The 22,280-nt window shown below is 35.4% G+C and overlaps 2 protein-coding genes across 6 annotated transcripts in view; both read left to right on the top strand.

The window, feature by feature from the left end:
- The window catches only part of LOC145722335 (DENN domain-containing protein 1B-like), a 390,017-nt gene that overhangs the window by 320,062 nt on the left and 47,675 nt on the right, over nt 1–22,280 (top strand). The gene's annotated exons all lie outside the window — the stretch shown is intronic.
- LOC102748450 (DENN domain-containing protein 1B) overlaps nt 1–22,280 on the top strand; it is a 209,341-nt gene that overhangs the window by 179,896 nt on the left and 7,165 nt on the right. For all 5 annotated transcript variants that reach the window (XM_081824947.1, XM_081824946.1, XM_081824943.1 and 2 more), the window contains one exon: nt 5,494–5,595. In XM_081824947.1, the coding sequence (XP_081681073.1) occupies nt 5,494–5,595 (102 nt within the window). The remainder of the gene's footprint in view (nt 1–5,493; nt 5,596–22,280) is intronic.

Genomic DNA, 22,280 nt, shown 5'->3' with positions numbered 1-22,280 from the left:
CCCATCCCTCCCACCCCCCACCACTCCAGCAACCCTCAGTTTGTTTCCTGAGATTAAGAATTCCTCATATCAGTGAGGTCATATGATACATGTCTTTCTCTGATTGACTTATTTTGCTCAGCATAATACCATGAAGAGTTTTTCTTTTCTACATTTTTATGTTTCTACATGATTATTCTCTGTTTCCACAGAGCTATATACTTCTTTACTTGCTTTTTCTGTCAATGAACAATACAACCTTTAGAAAATAAATTGGATTATAGATGTGCATTTCTCAGTTGCATCAGTCTTTTCCCCTAAATAGAGTGATCATTTTAACCTTAATGCTTGGTTCTTTGCAGATAATTCCTAAATATATATATTAAAGAACAAGGTTTCCAAACTTGAGTTTCTAGCTGTGTGCCACCTTTGTCCACATGCCTTCAAGCATCTTGCTTGCCCTAACCATGCCATAATGGACATTGTTGGTGCCCTCACCAGATCCCCTATACTGGCTGGCATCCTTTTCAGAGAAAAACTGCCCTTGGCTAAGTAGGAAGGGCCTTCCCAGGCACCTCCATTCTTCTCCCCACTCCTCCCACCAGGGAAGACCATGCTTAATGACTGACTGATAAAGGGTGTGAGAAACTGGCCTCTGCTTCAAGATGGGAATAACTCTGCCAGTACATTTGGTGCTTTCTCATAGGTTTAAACTGAGGCTGATTTCCAGGTGAAATCACATTGTTGCTTGGCTTTTTTCTTCTGCCCTATTTTGCTTCCCATAATTCTTAATTCCTGAGAGTTATCCACCAGCAGATCACTTAAACTAGAATCCTTGTCTCAGGCTCAGCTTAGAATCTGACCAAAGACATATACTAAAATTTATTTTATCAACTTCTTCTTAAATCTGGTTTGTTTCTATATTTCTGGTCTTTAATAAATGGTATCATCCATCTTTTGATCCTCAAGTTTGAAATCCAGAAGTCCTCTTTGACCCCTGCTTGTCTTGTTTCTGCATATCTGTGGTTCTTAAACTTTTTGTCTCTGGATGTCTTTATACTCATAAAAATTATCAAGGGCTTTAAAGAACTTTTGTTTATGTGGCCTATATCTTTCACTATTTACCATATTAGAAATTAAAACTGGAAATATTTTAAATATTTATTATTTAAAAACAATATAAAACTACAGATAAACATGAAACATATTTTTATGAGAAATAACTATTTCTAAACAAAAAATAATAGAAGAATGGCATTGTTTTATATTTTTTCAAAAGTATGTAGCTTAAAAGAGGAGGGCTGGATTCCCATATTGGTTCTGCTTTCAGTCTGTTGCAATATCACCAGTCATGTAGCTTCCATTGGATCTCATGAGAAAATAAAAGTGAAAAGGGCAAATAATGTTTTAGCATTGTTATAAAAATAGTTTTGATGTTGCAGACCCTGTGAAAAGGTCTGAGTCCCTGGACCATGCTTTGAGTACCACTGCTGTACGTCAGTTGCTAAACAGTCCTGTTGATTTTGCAGTAAAATTGTACTTTTACAGATTACATGATATGGAATAAATAAAACATTTCATGTAGTCTTGCATACTCAGAAATTGGATAATTTGGAAGCATGGACTGAGTCTGAATCAGGCTTCTACAACTTGCATACTATGTAATCTTGAGCAAGTTACTTAACCCTTCCCCATATTTCAATTTAGTCATGTATAAAGTAAGACAACAGTAAATTTGAGGTTTATGTGAATTAATACATGTAAAGTGCTTAGAACAGTACCTGGCCCATAATAAGCATTATGTAAATATTAGCTATTGCTATTATTAGTGATAGTAATGAATGCCCTATCAGTGTTAGCTAATGGTAGTCATCACTTTTCCTTTCTACTGCCCGGTTCATCTTTTCTTGCCAGATTTGTATTGCACTATTACTTGGTCTGCCTATTTCCGTTATTTCCTCTTGCCTATTAACGTTCCTTTTATTTTTTTTAAAAATATTTTATTTATTAATTTGAGAGAGAGAGAGAGCACGAATGGGGGGAGGGGCAGAGGGTGAGGGAGAAACAGACTCCCCACTTAGCAGGGAGCCTGATGCCGATGCGGGGCTCGATTCCCAGGACCCGTGAGATCATAACCTGAACCGAAAGCAGATGCTTAACTGACTGAGCCACCTAGGCCCCCCTTAACTTTGCTTTTAAAACATACAATCTTGTTACTTCATTGAGTGAACATTCTGTGAGCTTCTTGATGTCTTTAAGAAAATAACTTAGGGCGCCTGGGTGGCTCAGTCGATTAAGCGCCTGCCTTTGGCTCAGGTCAGGCTCTCAGGGTCCTGGGATCGAGTCCCATGTTGGGCTCCCTGCTCAGCAGGGAGTCTGCTTCTCCCCCTGCCCTTCTCCCCACTCGCTCTCTCAATCTCTCTCTCTTGCTCACTCTCTCAAATAAATAAAAAAAATAAATAAAACGAATACCTCGCATGAGGTTAAAAAAAAAAAGAGAAAAGAACTTTAGAATATAACCTAGGCCTTTTCCAATATGGCTTGACCTACCTTTTATTTCTTCTCTCTGGTACTTTCTGTAATTCATATCCATTAGCCACTAGGCCTCAACCAGTCTTTTATTATCTTCTTCTGGCACTTTTCTCTAATGCAAAGCCATCCCAAACACACTACCCACTTTTTGTCTATACCTGCCTCTCTCAAGACTATATTTTCCATGTTTGTTTCAGAAGGCTTCCATTAGTTTTCAAAGCCAGCTCAGGTTTCCTCTGTGAAGCCACTTCCTCTGTGAAGTACCCCTAAATGAAATCTTTTATAGTTCAGTAAAATGGGAATTAACTGGGCAACACTGGACATATAGTCACTCTACTTGGAGCAAGAAGAGTTTTTGAAAACCACTCAATCCTAAGCCTGATTTTTAACCAGATCATAAGTAAATCAAGATCCTAAGCAGAGTTCCTTATCATCTATTCAACTTGACTCAGATTTAAAAGAACTCATACTGGGGAGTCATTTATAATTTGTTTGATAGCATACACCCCAGCATGACAATAACTGAGACTCCTGTGTATTAATATGTAAAAATTTAGAGCATTGTTAATCAAGACTTATTTTTCTTTTCCCTGAGAGAAAATTCCAGTATGTGTCAGGGCTTTGTCTTTTTTGTTATTATCAGAGACTCTAGCTAAACAGGCTGTGTTAATCATTTGAAGGTTAAGTTCAAAGCTTTTACTACGATTGGTGTTATCAAAACTGGATGGACAGCATATCTGAACTTTCTCTTTACTATTTCTCTTGAAAGATTGAAAGCAGTTGCTAGAAGATTAATGAGGACAGGATTCTGCCAGCATAAATCACACTGGCTAAAAAAGTTATGCCCAACTCTTAAGAAAGCACAGGTAGACTTTCCTCTCATCCATTTTCCTTCACCTTGCAATTCTCCATCCCCTTGTCCTCCACTCCTTCCAGTCAAAAGAAATGCTTGATTGTAACATAGAAAGTCTAAACTTTTCAGTTGGAGATAGAGCTTTATATTTGAATTGAGAAGTATTTCAGTTGAAGATAGACCTTTGTATTTGAATTAATACTGTTCTGCAGTATTAGTGACAACTTTTGGAAAAATCATAGATGCTAATAAGCTACAACTCACATGTTAGAGAAAAATCTGTCAAATAAAAACTAAAATTATCAGTAGTACCGATCACTTTGTAATAATTGTGGTATAGTTGGGACTGCCATTAAAAACAATGATTTTATTTATTTTTAAAATTTGTTTTTACTTTTGAAAAGAAAATAAGTGATATGGAGCAAAGTTTAGATCACTTGCTACTTTGTTTATTGACTTATAAAACGTTTTTGGGCTCTCAGTGTAACTAGATATGATGCTGATACCTGGGATGTAAAAACAATAGACCTTTCTCTTTAACAGGATTGCCTGTTTGTTGTACCCCCCACCCCAATAGATTCTAAGTTGTAAATTCTATGATAGTGGCAAATATGGTGATTTTTGATTATACAAAATATATTTATATAAATCTAATTTTTAAAATATATAATTTAAAATCATCCTATGGCACTTAAGAATGGCAATAATCAGTATCAAAATGCATAATAGCAGTTTTATTATGAGGTATTGGCTGGTGGCTGGTATTAGGTGACAGCAATTAATAGATTATTGGTTGTCTTCTCTAATAATGTGTTTGAATTTTATTTTCTTCTGTAGCAGTGCTGTTCAAGAAGACATTTTGATAAATGAAATGTTCTGTATTTGTGTTATCTAATAGTAGCCACTGAACACTTGTGGCAGTTGAACATTTCAGATGTGGCTAGTGTATTGAGGAACTAAAATTTTAGTTTTATTTAATTTTAATAAATTTAAATTTAAATTGCAGCATATGACTAATGGCTACTGTTTTGAACAGTGCAGATCCATAGTATCATTAGCTTCCATTAGCCAGTGGTAACAGTTGAATTACTGTTAGATTATTAGTCTCATTTTATTCTTGCAGGAGCCAATTTTCAGAATTTTATTTATAGATACCTGTAATCAAGGCATTGACTTGTCCTTAAAATTAAATTAAATTAATATTTTTTCAAAGTTCTATTAGAAGGTGAGCTTTTTTCCTTTTTACTGCCAACATAGAGATGGCTACAAGATTCATTATAAGGAGTGAATCATTGTCACTTATCTCAGTTTTCATTTGGATCATATTATCTCATATTCATTTGGATCACTTATCTTCACATGTATTGAATGGGCAAGAGGACCATTCAGGCTACTGAGGGAAGTAGCAGGTGGTAGGGATCAGCCACTGAGTGACAATTGTCTGATGTCATGTATGGGAATAAATGGAATGAGTGGAATCTCTATTCAGAATTTAAGTTCCTGATAATTTGGAGGAGGAGCAAGCTAATGGAGCATAAGCTACCAAAGACACTTGCAAAGTTATGGTTACTTAAAAAATAGGATAAATTAAGGCAGATACAAAGTGGGACTTACTCTAGAAAGTATATCAGAATTGTATGTGAAATGACGAAGAGAATGTTATTGTAAGAACTTTTAATTAATTTAAAAAGAAATTAATGATCAAATATAAATAGCAAAAAAATGCAGCAATTTTTATAGCAAGAATATTTTCTAATTAGGATAAAACTGCAGTTGCCTTTTTTCAGCTATGCATACTCTTTTTAATACTCATAATTCAATCTAATAATATTAAACCTTTGTTTTTAGGAGATTCATTCTTACTTTGAGGAAGTGAAAGTGAGCAGTTTTAAGACTCCAGGGATCCTTGATTAGGAAGCTCTAGTAGAAGCTTGTCAGTAGAGGAATATTTCTCTGAGGCTGAAATCCAGCTATTTTGTCTAAGAGTCTGTTTGACTCCTTTTAGACTTTTAGCACCTTGAAGTTGATTCTGTCTTATACTTCCTCCGTGACCCTCCATGTGCCTTTTTAGAGAGACTGTTTCTCTCTGACTTTCTATTGACACCCTAAAAATCTTTATTTCTGTCTAGGGTGAGCCCATCACTTTCTGTGAGGAGAGTTTTGTAAAGCACCGCTCAAGTCTGATGAAACAGTTCTTGGAAACTGCAGTTAACCTCCAACTTTTCAAGCAGGTAAGAATGGACCTCCACATTTCCTTCTGTAACAGATTACAGAAATGTAACAGAAATGCATAACACATTTTTATCACTTTTATCAAAAGTATGTCAAAACCCTGAGTAATGTCTGTTTTAGAATTACAAGAAAGTTTTCTTTCTTTTGTAACTCTATAGTTATCTATGGAATGGCACTCCAGAAAATTATGTAAAAGTAACTTTGTTATTAAAAAATTCGCCATTGAAAGTGCTAGTCTGAGGAAGAGTATTCATTCATACAGTTATGAAACCAACATGATTAGTTTCATGTAAGACATCTAGGAGTTAGTTTGGTATGATTGGTAATAGTTAAGCAAACTATTTTTTGTAGGACAGTCCTAATGTAATCCAGTTTATAAAAATAGATGTCATAATTATACATTTAAAATTCAGAAAAAATTCATAGTCATACTATGTATCTTAATTTTGGGCTCAGAATATGTAAATGCCATTTCAAAAAGCAGGTATCTTAACATCAGAATTCAGAATGTTTAGAGTACTAGTTCTTTCATTCCAGTGTGTGATCATAGCAAGTCTCTTAATTCAGGCTTATCTTAGTTTCTGTTTATGTAATTTAAATTAAGTTCTAAACATTTTCTTTTCTTATTCCACATGATAATTTAAATGTAAAGTTACTTATGTGAATTCAACACTTAATGAAGACCTACAATGGGCCATAAACTGCTCAGGGCCCAGATACAAATATGAATAACAAATTCAATAATGCCCTTGAGAAGCTGAAAATCTAATAGAATCCTTTGGGCCATTCGGAGAAAAGATACCATGTAACATACTTGAGATAAGCTTAAAGATTTTTTTTTTTTTTTTTTTTTTATTCATTCGAGACACAGAGATACAGAGAGAGAGAGAGAGCATGAGTTTTGGGGGAGAGGCAGAGGGGGGAGGAGAAGCAGGCTCCCGGCCAATCAGGGAGCCCGATGCGGGGCTCGATCCCAGGACTCTGGGACCATGACCTGAGCCAAAGGCAGATGCCTAACCATCTGAGCCACCCAGGCGCCCTGAGATAAGCTTTAAATTAAACAAGTCATTTAATTTGATGGTGATAAAACCAATACTATTATCTATATTCTGAGGAACTTCTAAAAAATAATTAGAAAATACTCTGGCGGGGGGGGGGGGGCTATAACTGCCTTCTAATATGTGAAGGTTTACCTCAAAGAAAGAGTTAGATTCATCCAACACCTAGAAGAAGCAGAATCAGGTTTGATAGGTTTCAGGGTCCAAGATGTTTTGTGAATTTCTAAAGATGGAATGGGTTACTTTTAGTGCTCTGTCTCTGGAGGGCTCCAATATTAGACTGATTGCTTCCTAAGGTTGTATGAGGATCATGGGATGGTCTTTATAAATGCTGACGTATACAGCACGGTGTAGTCCTACTAGTCTTCTAGTGCATGCTTGTTGAGTTAAATCGCAGTACCCTTTTCGTATTTTTATCTGTCAAGGAGAGATAGTACTACTGCCCATTGTCAAAACTGAATTGTGAAGATTAGATTATATGGGGGTTAAGAATTGAATGGGTAGGTAGAATATCTAATTTATTGCTTAACCTTTGACCATGAGAATGTAACTAAAGGCTTTTCATTAGATGTAATTAAGACACAGTAATTTATATACTTACAAAATGCTTGTATTTTTTAGGAATCAGATAGAATTGGGTTAAATCTTGGCTTTATCACTTAATAGCTGTTTGTTCATAAGTATCTGTTTATTTTTCTTTAAAATAGAAATACCACCTAACAGGGTTGTGGTAAAGTTTATGTGAATTAATACATGTATACCTCAGCACAGTGCACAACACTTTGTAGAAGCTTACTAGATTTTAGTGTCTGCCTCATTTTAGAGCAATTATATTAATAGAATACAAATCTATGCAGGATTTTTTAAAAATAAAACTTGGTCAAAAAAGTTAAATGTAAAATATTAAAACGGTCAGTTAAAGTAGAACCCATTATATAGACACTTAGATAGTTTTACATGCACCGACTGACCATATTCTCAAACTTGATATTATTTTATGATCCTTAAGAAATGATACTTGAAGATAGACCTGAAAGAATTTAAAAGATTCCTGTAAACAGTTTCACAAACTTCTAAAGATGAGTAAGTTCCAGAGATTCACTATACAACATAGTGCCTATAGTTAACTATTATCTTATTGTGTATTTAAAACTTGTTAAGAGGGCGGGCGCCTGGGTGGCTCAGTCGTTAAGCGTCTGCCTTTGGCTCAGGTCATGATCCCAGGGTCCTGGGATCGAGCCCCGCATTGGGCTCTCTGCTCTGCGGAGAGCCTGCTTTTCCCTCTCCCACTCCCCCTATTCCCTCTCTCGCTGTGTCTCTCTCTGTCAAATAAATAAATAAAATCTTTATAAAAAAAATTAAGAGGGTATATCTCATGTCGGTTTTCTTAGCACAAACAAAAATACAAAGGGATGCAAGGAGGTGTTGGATATGTTTATTACCTTGATTGTGGTGATTATAGCAGAAGTGTATACATATGTATAAACTTACCACATTATCTGCATTAGTTATGTGCAGTTTTTTTATTACCAATTACACTATGTTAAAGCTTGGGGGAAAAGGAGAAGAAAAACAAAAATAAGAATCAGTTAGTAAAAAATTATCAGCAGATGAAGCCTCAAAGATACTATTGCTCTTTCTGAAAGAATATAAAAATATTTATTAGGTAAAAATGATTACTATTCATTATTATGAATTTGTGATCCATTATAGGTCAAGAACACCTCGGGTTCTCTCTTTATTCAGCAATGCTTATGCATCAAAATCGAGATCCAGCAGAGCAATGTATAATTTTAAGAGTTAATTATTTCTTTTTTTTTCCTTTTCTTTTCTTTCTTTTCTTTTTCTTTCTGTTATTTCTTTTTTTTTTTTTCCTGATAATATGGCAGGAAGGATTCAGAGCTAACTTATGTACTGAAACAACTTTAAATGCAGTATTTAAAGAACTTTTTTGTGGTGGGGACACAGGAGACAAAGCCCAGTGCTTACTTCCCAAGTTGAGAAGTGTATTAGGAGACCCTACTCCCACAAATCTGGGATGACTTAGTGTAAAAGTAAACAAGAAATAAGGTTGCTCCTTCCCTTAACTCATCTCCTGGTGATTGTACCTCTGAAGCACTGGTACTGCGTGGAGGGGAGGAAAAAGTGCTGCTGAGAAGTAAACACACCACCCTGTTACAGGAATTTGAAGCCTGAATTAATAATTTCAGATTTGGTCTGACGCAACTCAAGCCAAGTTTAAAGTGATCCTAAATTGTTAGCACTGTCAGGCCCTAGGCAGAGGTAAACACACATCTTCTCTTGAGGAATCCAGGCACCAAAGAATTCTCCCAGCTATAATTCCAAGAAAAATTTCACTGTTAGAAATTATTAAACATACAAGGAAACAAATCATGAATGAGAATTAGCAGAAACAGCAGACAAAAATTGACTTGGAAAGACTTTAATTATTGGAATTATCAAAAATAGAACATAAAATAGCTATGCTTAAGATGTTCAAAGAAATAGAAGGTAAGCTTTAAAAGTGTTCAGGATATAAAAACATTCAAGAAGTGGAACCAATTTTAAGAATGTAGCAAATATAATTCTGGTAGGAAACATGTAATTGAAATGAAAGGAAATTGATGGGTTTAACAGCAGATCAGATCTAACTGAAGAGAGATTTGCTAAATTGGAAGATATATCTGAAAAAGAAATTAGCCAGAGATAATGCAGAGAAATGAAGAAATAGAGAATATAAGAGAGGTTAATAGACATGTAGGGTAGAGTTGAAATGTCTAAAGCCATCTAATCAATTCTAAAAGGAGAGGACAGAAAATGGAGAAGAGGTAGTAGTTGAAAGGACAATGCCAGAACCAATAAAATACAACACTTTATAAATTTAAGAAGTCCAACGTATCCAAACTGAATAAATAAAAAGAAATCTATAGCCACACCATATATTCAGCTCTAAAGCATTAAATAATAAGGGGAAATTTTAAAAACAACAAGAGGGGCAAGAAAGATTACCTTCAAAGGAGCAGTATACGGACAGCTGGCTTCACATCAGCAATCCAGAAGATACTGCCATATCTTCAGTGTGCTGAGAAAAAATATCTAGACTCTTATGGCAACTAAAAGACATCCTCAGGGCGCCTGGGTGGCTCAGTTGGTTAAGTGTCTGCCTTCGCCTCAGGTCATGATCCCAGCGTTCTGGCATCGAGCCCTGCATCGGGCTCAGTGCTCAGTCGGGAGCCTGCTTCTCCCTCTCCTTCTCCCTCTGCCTGCTTGTCTGCCTACTTGTGATCTCTCTCTCTCTCTCTGTCAAATAAATAAATAAAATCTTAAAAAAAAGACATCCTCATTGTAAGAGTGATATAAAAACATTTCCCCCCAAAAAACTGAGTTTGCCCCTTGTGTTGTTGGCTTTATTGATGTGTCTACTTGGTTAGGATAAAATCCCCAGTTACTTAATCAAATGCTCCTCTCAGTGAAGGTGTTTTTACATGTATAATTAAAACTTCTAATCATTTGACTGTAGATAATCTAGGTAAGCCTGTCTGAGTCAGGTGGAAGGCCTTAAACTCAGAACTGAGGTTTCCCTGGGAGAGAGAAGAAATTCTATCCATGGATGACAGCTTTGGCCTCTGCCTATGGATTCAGCCTGCTCATAATTTTTCCTTCCTGTTACCTCTCCTATGAATTTCAGACTGGCTTTGCTAGCCCCCTAATCATGTAAACCAATTCCTTGTAGTAAATCTCGTGTATGTGTGTATGTGTGTGTGTGTGTGTGTGTCTACCTATCTATCAAATCTCCTACTGGTTCTGCTTCTTGGTTGAACCCTGACTACTACACCAATAGCAGAAAGAAATCCTTACGGGAGTACTTTAAGAAAGTACTTCAGGGAGAAAGAAAGTTTTCTCAGATCCAGATGGAAGGTCTGAGATGCAAGAAGGAAGAACAAAATAAATGGTAAATATATAGATTTGTGTAACATAGGCGAGTTCTTCCACACATTCAAGAATGAAATGGTTCTAATTCAAATTCCAAAAAATTCCTGTTTTGATAATGGAAAAAAGGAGATACTCTTCAATTTGTTTCATACAGCTAAGATCATCTTGGTTCCAGATCCTAAAAGAGCATGAGAGAAGAACATTATAGGCCAGCCTCACTCACAATCATAGATGCAAAAATTTAAACAAAATATTTGCAACCAATTCTAGCAATATATAAAAAGGATGCTACTTTATGAGCAGGTTGCATTTATTCCAGAAATTAAATGGCAGTTGCATATTAGGAAATCTATGAATGTAATTCACTACATTAGCTGATTATATGAGAAAAATCATTAGAGCATCTCAACAGATGCAGAAATTTTTCAAAAAATTCATGATAAAAACTAAAAAAAGGCATGATTAAAGATATTTTCATTAAACATCATACTTAATATTGAAACACTGAAGATTTCCCTCTGAAAAAGGTGTTACCTATTACCATTGAAATTCCTAACGCATAAAATTTAGCTAAAAGAAAAAAAAAGATTTAGAAAGAAGACACCAAACTGACTTATTTTTATTACTTTTAGGAGAGAGACAAGTTTCTTAAGACATGAAGGAAAAGCTTAAATAAATTTGACTTTATTGGAATTAAGAACTTTTGGTTATTAAAAGATACCATGTTTGTAATACATATGAACCACCCAGGGATTTAGAATCTAGAATTAAAACCAAGCCAAAACAAAACAAAAGAAACTCCTACATGTCTGTAAGAAGCCTATCCATCCAATAGAATTGTGCAAAAGACTTGAATTAGCATATGCAAATGAAGAAGCCTGAAAAATAAAAGTATGCAAAGTACTCAACCTCATTTGTGGTCAGAGAACATAAAATTTAAAAAATACAATGAAATATCACCTCATACTCACCAGATTGGCTGAATTTTAAAAACCTGAAAATCTCAAAATTTGGCAAAAGGTATAGAGCAAGGGGCCAAGTTTTAACTGTTCATGGGAGTGTAAATTTGCACAAATTGTTTAGAAAACACTTTGGCACTAGCATTGAAAGTTAAACATGCAAATTTCTTATGAATTCCACTCTTAAGTTGTGCACCAAAAATCATTTACTAACACTGCTTGTAAAAGTAAAATACTGGCAGTAATCTTAGATGTTCATCAGTATTAAAATGAGCAAATGGTTATATTCATACAGTAGAACATTATACAGCAGGGAAATAAATAAGCTGCAGCAAAACTAAATATGAATGAATTAAATGAACAAATCACTCTAGAATTACTATGATGAGTCCTTCTATGTCATGTTTAACAACAAAAAAACTTAAATAATATATGATTTAGGGAAACATTTGTGTGGTAAAACTATAAAGGCAGGCAAGGAAAGGATAAGCTGAAGGGATTATGGTCTTTTCTGTGGAGAGAGAGGGGCACTCAAGGAGGGACCTTCTAAGGAAGGGAATGTTCTGGTAGTTTGCTTTATCATTATTATTTAAACTTAATTATTTAAGTTACTATTATTTGAATTATTTAAGTACTGTATAAAAACATCTTGTTTATTGTTCCTGTATCAGGCTATAACAGGCTGTTTTCATTGACAGTGGACTTCTTAACCTCTTGAGGCCTCAGTTTCTGCATCTGTACGATGAGTTAGACTGACAGGTCACTAAGTTTGAGATACCTTTCGGCTCTAACATTCCATGATATTATGAAATAAACATAGCTTAGACGGATGATAGTAGGTTCCATTTGGATAAATTCCTCTTTAGATAATGGATTTGGAAGGATTCCCAGAAACAGCTTCTTAAATCCACAACCCTGACATCACCATATTTCTTTAGCTAGCAGCTTTATGAAGATTTAAGCTATTATTTTTAGGACTCTTACCTTTATTTCATATTATGCTAACACAATAAAGGAAATTATTTTCTTGTGTATATTATTTTTTATTAAGGCCACTGGAAGTAAAGTTTCTTCTGCTCATTTTATTACACACTTTTCCTGGCTAAGGACAATGACTGAGTTCATTGTGTTGATTCAAGAGCCTAGTCTAGAACTACAAACTTATGGGATCTCCATGAATATAGGCCCTCCTTTAGCTGGCAACTGAGATTTCTATTAAGAAATGTGTATGACAAGTAAGGAGTTCAAGTATAGATACAGATTCAAATTGGAAAAGCCTTTTTTACTATTCTTCCAAAACCCTTTCCTACCTGTCATAAGATAATACAAATGTGTCTAAGAAAAACTTTTCCATCCAACAAGTGTCCCTCGTGGTGGAAGAGAACACATGTTTTTAAAAAGAATGGGAATGTGGCTTTAAGAGCCCACTGAAAAGCACAACATTTAATGAAGCCATTTGTATTTTTCAGAAACATTCATGCATGTCATGCATTCTATACCACAGTATAGCTGTGTTTATTTTAAAATGAAAATATTTTAAATTACTGGTTAGATTATCTTTTTCCTCCCTTCGTCTTCAAGTAAAATTAAGTTTTCAGTTAAATACACTGTATTCATCCTTTGACTTTGAGTTCCTGGTCTCACCATCATGTGTCCCTAACGGCATGCCTACCCCATTGTTAAAAGCATTGGCTCTGGAATGCTCTGGAATCCAACAGACCTGGGTTTGTATCCTGGCATGCCACTTAGAGTAGCACACATTGTAAGGTGCTTGGTCTCTCTCTGGGCTTTAAATCCTTGCACAGTTTCTTAATCTAATGCAATATCCAAAAACACTGAATATCCCTTCAAATACACCTTGCACAAAGTAAGGTTTTATATATGCTGTCCCATGAAACCAGTATTAATCTGCTCTCTGTCATTCTTCCATAGCTTGCTCAAATGTCAGCCCTGTCCCCACCAACCTTCACCCTGACATCCTCTCTGTTCCCTTAGAGCTTTGTCCGTACCTGAGTTACAGCATTTAGTCTGTGTTATTATAATTGACCTCTTTGTTATGTCTTCCTTCACCTCTCTAAAACCTCCCCTGATTTTCCTCCCACTCACTAAATCTGCACTCCTTTCTCTGTGCCTATACTACTTTGAAAACATTTTATTTGTTTATTCACTTTAACAGTTATGTACTGAGCATTTGTTTTTTTGTCAGGCAATGCTACTTCAAGCACTTGAGATTTAGAGCTGTGTAACATGCTTTCATGGAGTTGTTATTTCTAGTGAAGGGAATGGGTTAACAAACAACAAAGATAAGAAAAATATCAGCAAGTGATTAAGTTCAGAGGGTATGAGATAATGACTGGATGGCGAATTTTAGACCAGAGGTTCAGAAAAGGCATTACTGAAAAGGTGATACTTAAGCTAAATCTAAGAAGGGAATTAGTTTGGAAGGAAAATAATTTCAAGTAGAGGGAGTTGCTATTGCAAAAACCCTAAAGGAGGGAAAGAACTTGGCATTTCCTAGCATCAGAATTAAATCAACTACGGGCAAGAAAGAAAGTTGTATTAGATGTGCTTAGAAGAGCAGAAAGGAGACAAGTCTTAATGGACTTTGAAGGCATAAGAGTTACGTTTTATTCTAAGTGAAGTAGTATGCTATTGGAAAGCTTTAGCTGGGGTATGACTGGATCTGATTTGTGTTTTATAAAGATTGTCCAGATTACGTTGTAAGGGACAGAGAGGTAGCAAGAGTCCAGTTATGGATCTGTTTCAGTTGTGCAGGAGAGAAGAGATGGTGGCTTGGATGAGGAGGGTAGCAGAAAAGATGGTTTCACAGAGCACAGTTCGGTTATGTTTGGGAGGTAGAATTGCCAATTCTTGCTGATGGGTTAGAGAGAGTAGAAGGAAATGCCAAGTCAGTGATAATATGCCCATATCTATATTTGTATATTGGCACTTCTGATAATTCTCTTTTTAGTTTACATATTAATTTTCTGTATAGATTATGAGCTACTCCAGTACTGGGACCATATATGATTCAACTCCATAGACGTAGTTTCTTACATAACGATCTTGTTGATGCTGGGTGCTAAGTGAAGTATTAGTAAAATTTCTCTGTGCAATATTTTATAATTACTACTTATAAAAAGTGATTTTTAATACTAAGATATTTACATACTACAGTGATTAACAGCCATAAATTATATATAAAGACTAAGATTAGGGAGATGGATTTCTGTTTCATGAAAGTAAACTTTTCATTATGACCAAAGAATACAATAACAAGCGTACATCCAATAAATAATATATAAATAACATTAGGGTAAAAGTCCCCAAGATCAATCCACTTCTAATGAATCACTATTTTATTTTATAAATATGCCACCAATTACATCAAGTTTTCATTATTTAAGGAACATAGTTTTGTGGCTATAAGTAGAAAATTCTCATGTCAGTTCATTAAGAAATTTGAATTAAAATTCATTTAAAAATTCTTTGATGGACTTTGGATAACTGTTGTGTCCAACACAACTACTGTTGTGAGAGAATACCTGAAAATTTATGATTTAATAAAATATATCCTGTGCAGTTTTGGATGGGGGAGGGTGTTCATGCTCAACTAACCTTCAGAATTACTGTGAAGATGAACTACCATGATACATGAGGAAAACTCAGTGGCTATGATATAGAATGATATTTCTTTTTCTAAAAGCATCTGACAAAGTGCCATATCAAAGATTAATAAATATATTACAGTCTCGGAATATGAAGCAAAATAAGGTGATGTTTAAAGAGCTGATTTGGGCCCATAAAAACAACTTTCTGATATACTCGGTACTTGATTTCAGATCCTAATTTATAACATATATTTCAAAATGCATTGCATAATAATTCTAAAAACTTAAATTAGAAATTTATCTATTATATAATAATAAAACATTATAGGTGGTAATGTAGTTATCTGTTTATTCAATAAGCATTTATATGGTAAGTACTATTTGAATGTCTACTTTCTATGTGATGATTAGTGTTTTCGTATTTATCATAGATTTTTAAACAATTGATATATTTCCCTAAGATACTGTACACAGAAAAATTGTAACTTTATGGTGGAGAAACCCAACAGACACCACCTTAACCAGGTGATCAAGGTTAATATCAGCAGTAGTAGTAACATAAAGTGACACCATGTACTCCCTGATGAGATTCACTGAGGGCACAATCACCCCCAGGGTGTTCTTGCCAAAATACGTCACCTCCATCTGATGATGAGACTACATCAGACAAGCCCACATTGAGGGGCATTATACAATATGACTGAGCAGTGCTCTCCAAAGGGCAAAAAACGTTTACGAAGGGCAGAGAAAGACTAATGAACTACAAGTGGAAAAGACTGGATTAGATCTTGGAATAAAAACAAGACATTAGTAGAAAAACCAATGTAACCTGAATATAGTCTGTAGATTATTTAATGGTACTATAACTATGTTGATTTCTTGCTTTTGATTAAATGTACCATGGTTATGTAAGATGTTATCATTAGGGGAAGTTGGATGAAGGTTATGTGGGAACTCTCCATTCTGTTTTTGCAACATTCCCAAAAATCTAAAATTATTTCAAAATAAAAAGTTTAAACAGATTCTAAAAAAAAAAAACAACCAATAGGACATTCACATTAAGGTATCTTGATGTCTACTTAATAGAGTCTCTTTCATGCCACGATTACTGTCCTTTGTGTTATGGTTTCTCCTGAGGGGATAGCTCTTGTTATACGTGTAATGAAGATGAAAAGAATCCTTGCCCTGATCCTCTTCAATGTACCTTTCTTGTATACTTATTTCTCTTTCTGTGATATATTTTTTTACCTTTTTTCCCGTCCTTTTTCTCTGGGCTGTTCCTTTAGTGTCCTTTACAGTTACACTTGCCTTCTACCTGTCCTCTAAATGTTACAGTCCTCTAGGCTTTATCCTTAGACCTCTACTTCTCTAACTCCTATATCTCACTGGTGGTTCTTATGTAAGACCACACTGCATTAATTACCTATATATGATAAGTCCCCAGTACATCTTTATCATAGACCCATATAAACGTAAATGCCTGTGTGTTTGCACAGTAAGTGTATATCTTTGTGTACACCCCCATACAGACAAATACATGACCCTTACACATACCTGCATTTGTACAGATACACACATATTGGACCCTCCTGCATTCCTTCTTTTGGGAACTAGTGCTACCCTGTTGCCCAAACCAGAAAATGAAGAGTCCTCTCTTTCCATGTTATTACTGCTGACCTTTCTTGCATCCAGTTTCCAGTTGTTTACTATGTTCTGCTGATTCTGCTTTCTAAATATTACTTAGATTATCTATTTTATCCTCTTCAATTTCAATGTCAGTGACTTATGTTGGATAGCTGGTTTTAGCTCCCTGTAAGCCATCCTCCATTCTACTTTTTTTTTTTTTGCATTCTACTTTAAGGTTGTTCTTTCTGAAAAGCAAATCTTGTATTTTTCCTATTATATTTCGAATGAAGTTCAAACTCCTAGAATGGCACACAAAATCCTTCGTCTTATGGCTTCTCTCTCTCCAATCTTTTCTCTAATACTTCTCCAGGTACCGTTGCTATAGCCATTCTGAACAATTTGCTGTTAGGTCTCTGAAAAATAGTTTCATGTCTCTGTGAATAGCCCACATTCAGGAGCATTCTACCATATGACTGAGCAGTACTCTCCAAAAGTGTCTAGATCACCAGAGGGAAGGTGAAAGACTGATGAACCACATATGGAAAAGATTGGGTTCGATCCTGGAATAAAACGAGACATTAGTAGAAGAACTGGTGTACCCTGAAGATGGTCTGTAGATTATTTAATAGTGCTGTATCTATGTTAATTTCTTGCTTTTGATGAGCATACCAAAAAAATAACTTGGGTTATAATAAATTCTTATTAACAAATAGTGAGAGAGTGAAAGACAGTAATGATGAAGTAATAAAAATAACATTTATTAAACATTGATTTATGAACTTGGATCGTAATCCAAGTTGATTTGTCTGACTCTTTCTTGAGTTGTATGCTCTGTAAAGACAAGGATCATTTTTTAAAACTGTTTTGTATCCTAATATGTAATACATGGTAGACAGTATTGTCAAATACATAAATCAAATAAAAACTGCTGAGTGACTCATTATAAGGAATAGATATAAAAATGTCTTGACAAATTTTGATAGAAGAGCTTATAAAATTGATTATAATGAAGCTCACTTAGGAATAATCCAAAACTTGTAGGAGTCAAGTGTTACTGTGTTTTAAATTGAGTGGTGTTTATAACTTAAACCTGGAGTCATATAGTGGTTGTAAGATGTAGAGTGAAAATTCAGTGACATCCTGAGCATTCTCTATATTTTGTGCTATGACCCACTTTCTTTGATTTAATAAGATGTTGAATAAAAGGAGCGAGTCAAAAGCCATATGTCTTCCTTTTATGTTAGCTAGAGATTTTGGAAGATTTTAGAAAGGTTTTAATGTAAATAATAAAATCCTATGAATTTCTACATTATCCTATTAATCTTTTTTTAAAAGAAGCATGATAGTTACTTATGTATGGTATGTAATCTATAGCTAAGATCAGCACATGCATTACTACACTAAATATTCAACAGGTTTGGACTATTAGGAAATATTTGATATATGAATCATTAGGAGATGGTAATTGTATCAAGCACTGATTTTATAACATGAAAAAATAATAAAAATAAGATGTGACATAGGGAAGATCTGGAGACTTAACTGGCAGAAGGAAGGAATGCACAAGGAGAGATAGCTTATCAGGACAAGGAATATAGATTTTTCAGCATCCTTTGTTCACTTACTTCAATTAGTATTTTATTTTTTTAATTTTTTAAATATTTTATTTATTTGAGAGAGAGGGCACAGGTGTGGGGAGGCAGAGGGAGATGGAGAAGCAGACTGCCTCCTGAGCAGGGAGCTCCCGGGGCTCGATCCCAGGACTCTGAGATCCTGATGTGAGTCCTGATGTGAGTCGAAGGCAGATGCTTAACCTACTGAGCCACCCAGGTGTCCCACTTCAATTATTATTTTAAATAGTGTTTCTCTCTGTGGGGTCTTAAACCATCTGCATCAGATTTATCTAAAAAGTCTATTAAAAATGGATATTCTTGAGTCTCACCTTCAAAATTTCTGATTCAAGATGCCTGGATTAAAACCCAGGAATCTACATTATTAATGAAATACATAACAATATACACACTAAAGTTGTGGAAATATTCATCTAGGTATTCTTTATTCATTCTCTCAATTCAGCAGTATAATTTGAGTGTCTACTTATGTATGAGGCAGTGTTCTGGATGCTGGGATATATTAGAGAACAAAGCAAAAAAGAATATCTGACTTTGTGAATCTTTTATTTCTAGTGTGAAGGGGACAGATAATAGATAAATTATGTAGAATGTTCAAAGATGATAAGTACTATAGAAAAGTAAATAGAATGGGAAAGGGGGCTACCTGGGGGTTAGGAGGGAATTTAAGATAGTATAGTGACCGTGTGCATTTCACAGAATATGTGGCATTTAAACAACTTCCTGTAGGGTGGTCAAATATAGAAGCAGAGAGGAAGATTTGGAAGGCTATTGCTATAATCTTGGTGAGAAGTGATAGCATTTTAGGAACTGGCTTGTGGAAGATAGGATAATAGCTGATCAGGTTATGGATCCATTTTGAAGATAAAGTCAGTGGATATTGTGCAAGATTTAGTACGAAGTGTGAGAGAAAGAAGAATGACAGATGTTTTCATGATTTTTTATCCAAGAAACTGGTAGGATGTAGCTGTCATTCTATTGAAAGGGGAGAGATTATGGGCAAGAAATATTTTGATGAGAGGAATTCAGTTTTGAACATGTTAAGTTTGGGGTGTCTATTAGATATCCAACTAGGATATTGGTTAGCAAATGGATAAATGAGGCAGAGGAGAAAATTAGAATGCAAATAGAAAGTTGGGAGTCATCAGCATAGGGATAGGATTTAAAGCCATTAGACTGGAAGACAAGTGAGATTATCAAAGGAGTGGCTCTACAGAAAAATGGCAAGAGGCCCAGGAACTGGAAAATAGCAGGAGGCGATGGTGAAGGAGGCCAAGAAAGAGTGAGTGACCAGTGAGGTCGGAGAGAGTTCAAAACAGTAAGGTATCTTCACAGCCTAGTAGGGAAAGAATACCAAAGAGGAAGGGTCAACACTGTCAAAGTCTCCTGACAAGTTAATTAAAAAATAAAGACCTGAAACTGACTGCTGAATTTAGTAAAGTGGAGATCTGATGACATCAGCAAGAGTAAGCTTGCTGAAATGGTGAGGCAGAAATTGTGGTTGAAGCATGGGAGAAGAGGAAGTGGAGACCAAAGTCCTGACAGCTCTTTTGTGTTTTACTGTAAAGAGCAATGCAGAGGGCGCCTGGGTGGCTCAGTTGGTTAAGCGACTGCCTTCGGCTCAGGTCATGATCCTGGAGTCCCGGGATCAAGTCCCACGTCGGGCTCCCTGCTCAGCAGGGAGTCTGCTTCTCCCTCTGACCCTCCCCCCTCTCATGTGTTCTCTCTCTCTCATTCTCTCTCTCAAATAAATAAAATCTTTTTAAAAAAGAGCAATGCAGAAATGGACATAGCTAGAGAAGTAAAAAGGGTCAAGAAAAGAAATAACATGTGTGTAGGCTGGTGGGAAGATCTAGTAGAGAAAGAAAGCTATATGCAGGAAAAAGGAGGAAAAATTGTTAGCGGAGTTGGTCTTTGTGCGGAGCACAGTTACTTCATGCATCACAAGGGAGAAAGCAGAAGCATGGGAAGAGGAGGAGGTAAAGGGGCTGAATAAATGGGATGCTTAGAATTTGCAGAATTTTTCTTTTAATGACTTCAGGGTTTTTTTTTCCCCCTTCAGTGAAGTTAAGAAGCAAGGTCATCAGCTAAGAAAAAATGGGGGAAGTGGTTGGATATTTATGGGAGAGTGAATGGACTAGAAAAAAAATAGAATTGCTTGGCATCATTCAGAGCACATTAGAGATGGCAGATTATGACTTTAAAGTGAGAGTAGTCTTCATGACTGGCTGGGTTTTCTCTTGGCAACTGGAGCTTCCTACAGGCTCACTGATGATATGCTTGCTCCTGTATCGGGGTATTATTTATGCTGGTGGCTCCCTTTCCTGGAATCTGTTCTCCCACAAACTATGGGTCCTACTTCCTCACTGCTTTCAAGGCTTGACTCAGATGTCATCTTCTTCATGATATCTGCCCTGATCACACTCTTTCAAATTGGAAGTTCCTTGTCCAAACTGCCCAGTCTTCCTTATGCGATTCTCTCTTATTTTCTAACACTCATCACCTTCTAACATACTACATAATTTATTACATTTTTTTATTTCATGCTTCCACTCCCCTTCTCCCCCCTAAATGTTTAAGCATCATGAAGGGTTTTTTTTTTTGTTACTGAATTAGAATTGACATACAGTATCATATTAGTTTCAGGTGTACAAGATAGAGATTCAATATTTTTATACATTATAAAATGATTATCACCCTAAGTCTAGTCACCATCTGTCACCATACAAAGTTACTACAATATTATTGACTATATTCTTTATGCTGTACTTTATATCCTTGTGACTTATTTATTTGATAATGGAAGTTTGTACTTAATCCCCTTCACCTATTTCACTGATGCTCCCACCACCTTTCCCCTCTGGCAACCACCAGTTTGTTCTCTATATCTATATGAGTCTGTTTCTGTTTTGTTTTGTTTGTTCATTTGTTTTGTTTTTTTAGATTCCACATATAAGTGAAATCCTACAACACTTGTCTTTCTCTAACTTATTTCACTTAGCATAATACCCTCTATGACTATTTATATTGTGGCAAATGGCCAGATTTCATATATTTTTTATGGCTGAGTAATAATAGTCCTGTGTGTGTGTGTGTGTGTGTGTGTGTGTACCACATCTTTATCCATTCATCTGTCAGTGGACACTTAGATTGCTGTCCTATCTTGGCTATTTTAAGTAATGCCACAGTGAATGTAGGGGTACATATGTCTTTCTGAATTAATGTTTTCATTTTCTTGGATAAATACCCAAAGTAAGTTGCTGAATAGTGTGGTGGTTCTATTGTTAATTTTTTTGGAGGAACCTCCATATTGTTAGTGGCTGCACCAATTTACATTCCCACTAATATTACACAAGGATTTCCTTTTCTCCACATCTTTGCCAATACTTGTTCTTTCTTTTTTTTTTTTTTTTTGATAATAGCTATTTTGACAGTTTTGAGGTGTTATCTCATTGTTTTGATTTGGATTTCCCTGATGATTTGTAATGTTGAACATCTTTTCATATGTCTATTGTCCATCTTTATGTCTTCTTTGGAAAATGTCTGTTCAGGTCCTCTGCCCATTTTTTAATTGAGCTATTTGGTTTTTTGTTATTCATTGTATGAGAACTTTATGTAATTTGGATATCAACCCTTCATCTGTTACATCATTTGCAAGTCTCTTCTCCCATTCAGTAGGTTGCTTTTTCATTTTGTCGATGGTTTCCTTCACTTTGCCAAAGTTACTTAGTTTGATATAGTCTCACTTGTTTATTTTTGTTTTTGTTGCCCTTGTCTGAGGAGACATACAGGTTTATCTCAAGAAACAAGAAAAGTCTCAAACAGTCTAAGTTTAAAGGAACTAGAAAAAGAACAAAGTTAGTAGA

The sequence above is a fragment of the Leptonychotes weddellii genome, chromosome 6 (assembly GCF_054177405.1).
Source record: "Leptonychotes weddellii isolate Sample4059 chromosome 6, ASM5417740v2, whole genome shotgun sequence".
NCBI classification, from domain to species: domain Eukaryota; kingdom Metazoa; phylum Chordata; class Mammalia; order Carnivora; family Phocidae; genus Leptonychotes; species Leptonychotes weddellii.
This window is presented reverse-complemented; position numbering and strand designations above follow the sequence as displayed.